The 5718-nt window shown below is 36.5% G+C and overlaps 1 protein-coding gene across 1 annotated transcript in view; it reads right to left on the bottom strand.

The window, feature by feature from the left end:
• Positions 1-332: 332 nt before the first annotated feature.
• Positions 333-5718, bottom strand: part of LOC107679023 (ras GTPase-activating protein 2-like) — a 47972-nt gene continuing 42586 nt past the window's right edge. Inside the window, 5 exon segments of the mRNA XM_016474436.1 lie at positions 333-1162; positions 2975-3146; positions 3501-3604; positions 3693-3901; positions 4699-4781. Of these exon segments, the coding sequence (XP_016329922.1) occupies positions 1132-1162; positions 2975-3146; positions 3501-3604; positions 3693-3901; positions 4699-4781 (599 nt within the window). The 3' untranslated portion in view covers positions 333-1131.

The following is a 5718-nucleotide window of genomic DNA, read 5'->3' on the forward strand; positions in this document are numbered from 1 at the left end:
ATAATTTGATTTTGCTGAACAGCCTTTGTTTTGTGAGCACAATTTTGGTGCCTTAAAATGCCATCTTTTGTAGGCAGCTCACTAGGTTTTTGGAACATAGCATACTATAAAATATCCAAACATTTGTCATTGTTTGTATGGGGAAAAAATGACAAAGATTGATTGAATGAAATCTTCTTCGTGTTTATCAAAATGTTTGACGCTCCCAAAATGTACGTCCATGAAATATAGATAGCCATTTTCCTTTTTTAAAAGTTCTGTATTTAAAAAAAAAACTACATGTATACCATTTTCAAGTCATGAAAACCTACAAAACAACATATTTGGCGTTAAGAAAAATAGCTGGTAAAAATCTACAGGATATGAACGTTATCTACAGAACATTACACAAGAGTTGATCATGTAACTGATCAATATCGGGAAAAAAGGTTGATACGACGTATCTAAAACAATTTCATCTGGAATATTCCAAATATCTAAAGTGCTTCTGCATTAGTCCCTAATTCATACACAAGTGTGGGATTGTAAGTATAAGGCAGATTAATTCTATCCACTACAGATAGAAAACCATGCACACACTCAAAGGGATGGGTGAGAGGGATGATACTATAACTATAAAGAACAACGAAGATTCCCTTTAAGACATGGTTATTTTACTTGTCAAAACATCAGACGACCAGTAGTCTGAAAAACTGACGGTTAATAAAGAAATATGTGAAGGTTGAGTTCTTTCAAAGACTATTTTAGCAGCTATAATTTCTCAGACAAACTCTGGTGTCTGGACTTTCACAGCCTGTTTAGGAATGGGATAAGAGGTGATTGCAATCTTTTCTTACTGTGCGGACTGGCGATTGAGGTTTCGAAACGATCTTAAAAACTGATAGAAGACAGAGCACACAGAGAAAAGAGCTAGATTTTTCCAATGATAGCAACTCACGGATACACCACTGGACTCCTGACTGGCCAAATTCTTCTAAGTACACTGTAACTCCAGACAGGCTCGGTCACATGTGGAACGGCAGCACTTCTCTGAGCATAATCAGAGCGCTGTTGTGCTCCTCTATGTCGACAAACACAGCGCCCTCTGCTTGTGTGGCTGTGTCAGTACCACCTGGTCCTGCAGTCACAATGTTACGCTGTCTTTCCAACTATAGGATTCTCCCTATAAATTAAAGTAAAAAGAATGTCAAACAATTTTGCTGCACATATACCCACACACACAAGACAAAATTTTGTCTAATAGCTTTTTGGGGGGGGGGATTTTGATTTAGTACTTTTTAACGAAAAATGTTTGCTGAAAATGTACTTTTAAATGTATTTGCCAGCCAAGATGTAGATGAGTTTGTTTCTTGCAACAGCATTTTAGTGGCACATCAAAATATATAAATCTAATATTTCAAGATTAAAGTCATAATATTTTGAGAATAAAATTTCCACCTATTCCACAAAAAACATCTGTACCTCAAACCTTATGTCAAAACAGTAATAAAATGTTGAAATAGACTCCAACTTGGTTAACTGACTGATTTATGAGAATAATAATAAAAAAAAATGTTGGCAAAGTGATACCGTTGTTCCTTTTGTGCGCATTTTAAATTCATCCAGGCTCCCTTTTATCTGTCCTAGAAGAAAGCCACTGAGGCCCGGTGGCCAACCCACATAATATGGCCAAATAAAAGAGAACAACCTTAATAATTTACTTTTATTTTGCAACCTTTTCTTCTTGATATCCAGAGCTGTTCTTGCCAGCACTGCAGTATTGAGCAGCATTGCTGTCATCGATATTACTTTGAGGATCAAAGAGCACCGCTTGATTGGTGAATGTCCCTGAAGCGTAGCTAAATATAAGTAAATATTTTATCCAAAGCGACTTACAAATGAGGACACCAGAAGCAATCAAAGTCAACAAAAGAGCAATAATATGTAAATTTAGGAAATGTCAATGACATTTCAGCACTTCATGAACAGACAGCAACTTAAGTACCACTTTAAGAGCGTTTGCGTTTTAATTTTAAACCATCGCATCTGGCCAAAATAGTATAGAGTCCATAATCCATAATATTGCTTCCTCTAGTGAAAAAGTCTATCCCCTGTTGTGCTCACACATCACTTTATATTAGGTGGCCACAACTACTACATTAAAAAAAGAAGTACAATGTTGTTTTCATATTGCAATACTGCTGCTATTGAGGTGGGATACGGGTAAGGTTAGCGACAGGTTTGGTGGTATGGGTAGGTTTAAGGGTGGGTTAAGATGTAAGTCAACAGTGTAATTATAAATGTAATTATGTAATTACATGAAGGTATTTTTAAATATAAGTACAATGTAAAAACATGTATGTATGTACACAATAAGTGCATTGTATCAGATGACTAATTTAAATGTAAGTACATATTAATGCCACCTAATATAAAGTGGGACCAAAAATGTTTTGACTGTTTTTACTTGTAAATGGTGCTTTATCTGAACATATTCTCTCCTGATTTAGACAAGAAGACTTTTTCACTGGAGAAAGCAATACTATGGATAGAGGACTCTTAGCCAGAAGCAATGGTGATGGATTTATTTATTACAAACATGCAGCTTTTCCCTTCACAAGACATTAATTGATGGACTGGAGTCATGTGGATTACTGGTGGATCATTGTGTTGTTTTTATCAGGTGTTTGGACTCTCGTTCTGACGGCACCCATTCACTGCAAAGGATCCAATGGTGAGCAAGTGATATAATGCAAATGTTCTCAAAATCTGTTCCAATGAAGAAACATCTACTCATCTACTGTACATGGCCTGAGGGTGAGTACATTTTCAGCAAATGTTTGTTTTGGGTGAACTATTCTTTTAATAAAATAATTAAAAATAATATATAAAATTAATGATTTAAAAAAAAAATCTATATTACAATTCACATTTTGCACTTTGCAAATGTGATGTCTTAATTCATGCCAATTTTAACAGATTTTGGGTGTCTTACATAGTGCCTGGTTCATCAGTTAGTGCTCCCTTTGAGTCGTGTTGAGCCTGCAGATCGTCCAGTACTTCTCCGAGCTCTTTAATAGTACGGAAGGTCTCTTTAGGGTCCTGTATGGTGAAGGCTGAACACTCCTCCTGCTGCCCAAGATACACTGACATACCGGCACAGGCATCTGTAGACACAGACAAATGAAACCAACTTTATTGCTATGTAAAAAAATTAGAAACTGGTAGTAATAAAAATGACTGTGTTCAATAATACAAAAGTGAGTTCAAACATTTCACTGTTTCTGAGTGAAACTGAAAATTGAGCAGGAAATATCCTGGATCAACTGAAATGATTTGACATTAGCTGCTATTTCATAAGTCATTGTTACATCAATAGACAAGAAACTATTTTTTCAGTAGTGGAGAAAGTACATTTTGATAAAATATTATGAAAACATACACTGATGAATCACAAACATGTGTATTAAGAAAGTACATTTGGCCCGTTTTGATTTTATATTGTTGTAGGCTATACACACCCTCCATCTTCTGTAGTCTGGAGCGGTTGGAGGAGAAGAAGGAGAAGATTCGTTCTGTTTCTCTGTCACAGTCGATGTCCAGTTGAATATTAGCCAACACTGTCCTATAAGACAGAATCAGACATCAAAAACAAGAACGTGAACACATTTGATAAAGCGATCAAATGTGAATGTATTAATAAGATATCTTACGCAGTGCAGGGTTTGCAGCCAGGGGTGTTCTCATTGAGTTCCTTACAGCATAACCAGGATCCACCCACGTAAGCAGACGGGTGAAACGTGCTGAGCCGTCCCGGGTTACAGCGGCTGACCTGACTCAGTACCTCGATCCAGCTGTTGGTCTCCACGCAGTTCCCCGCCTGCACGTACAGAGGCTTCTCTGAATGGATTACCTGAAACATCTGCAAAACAAATAGTGGGAAAGGGGGATATTACACATACGCTAAATGTCAAAAGTTTGGAATAATTACATTTTTTAATGTTTTCGAAAAATGTTACCAAGGCTGAATTTATTTGATCAGGAATACAGTAAAAAATGTAAAACTGTGAAATATTATTGCAATATAAAAAAACTGTTTTCCATTTTTAATATATTTTAAAATGTAATTTACTCTTGTGATGCAAAGCTAAATTTTCAGTATCATTACTCCAGTCTTCAGTGTCCTTCAGAAATCATTATAATTGTCATAATATTACTGCTGAATACTTTTTTGATTATTTAGACTAGCTCAGACTGGTACTGGTGGAACCGCTGCGGAGTAGCCCAGTACCTGCGTGATTCATCATAGACATAAACCGAGAGAAGTAGCTCCGGCTACAATGTTCTTCCGCAAGATACACGCAGTTCTGTTTATTAACCGCTAGAGCGCCAAAAGTTACGGACTGCAGCTTTTAAAAAAAATAATTATGTCCTGTGTGCATAATTATTACAAACTTTTGAAAAGTACTTTATATGTTGCATGTTCTACATACTGTAAGTTTGCAGACACTTTTATCCAAAGCAACACACAATTTTCAATTTCATTTGTATGTTTGTCCCCTGGGAATGAAACCCATGACCTTTGCGTTGCTAGCGCCATGCTATACCAGTTGAGATATAGAAACATAGATAAACACCTACCCACACACACACACACACACACACACACACACACACACACACACACACAAAGAGCATAAATACAACTGAGCTACTCACGTTTTTGCGGTTAAAGGCACTTTCTTCCAGTTTCTCGACACCAAGGATGTTTTTCACAGGAATGACGCACAGTGCTTCTTTCCCTGCACACAAATACAAAGATACATTTATCCATGCCGTTTAAATAGAAAAATTAATTAATTAATTAAAAATTCACAATTTGCCATATTTAGCACTTGTGTAAGGATATTGATGAATAACATGCATCATTAAATTTGCAACAAACGTAAATACAGAGCCTAGACCGGTGGGACTGTTTGAGTCTGTTTTTGCATACACACATAAACAAACATCTGGGGACTGCATTTCAGACGGACACTAAATCTCACATGATATTCTGTAATGACCCGTGACTCCGTCTAGTCGGGCCGAGCCCGTGCAGCTGATAGCACACCAACTTGCTGTGCCAATACAAACACACAGCCGTTTCTCAAGCACATTCTACACATTTGAAAAATTCCTATTTTCATCTCCTCCGCTGACGTGCAGCATTTTGACCACAGAACAGCCAAAGTACACAGATGCTTGAGAACTAGAGCCACACACGCCACGTCAGCCCATCTTGTTCTCTTTTCAATCAGTCTTCTTCCCGAACGTTGACCAGGTGTGTACTGCCACTAGCTGGCTGGCTGTTTTTTCCCTCTTCCTCTTTACTGCAGATAAATAAATAAATAATTAAATTCCTACTCCTAAACATTATGTTGTCTTTCCAGTTAAAAAATGTAAATGATCCTTAAAGTAAGTTAAACAGAGATATTTCTGGTCTTGGATGCTGACTGGCCAAAACCAAGTTTCATCCATGCTAAACACACACACACACACACACACAGGTTTGTTTTTGTGAATTATGGGGACATTCCATAGGCGTAATGGTTTTTGCTTCAGAGTTTGAAATTACTTCATGAATTTTGGTAGATTTATAAACAATGTTGTATTGCTTTTAGCATAAACTGTATAATCATATAATATTGATAATAATTTTTTAATATAATATAAAAAAATAATATGTTTTTTTTTTTT

Source organism: Sinocyclocheilus anshuiensis, unplaced genomic scaffold, assembly GCF_001515605.1.
Source record: "Sinocyclocheilus anshuiensis isolate Anshui unplaced genomic scaffold, SAMN03320099.WGS_v1.1 scaffold1980, whole genome shotgun sequence".
Lineage (NCBI taxonomy): Eukaryota > Metazoa > Chordata > Actinopteri > Cypriniformes > Cyprinidae > Sinocyclocheilus > Sinocyclocheilus anshuiensis.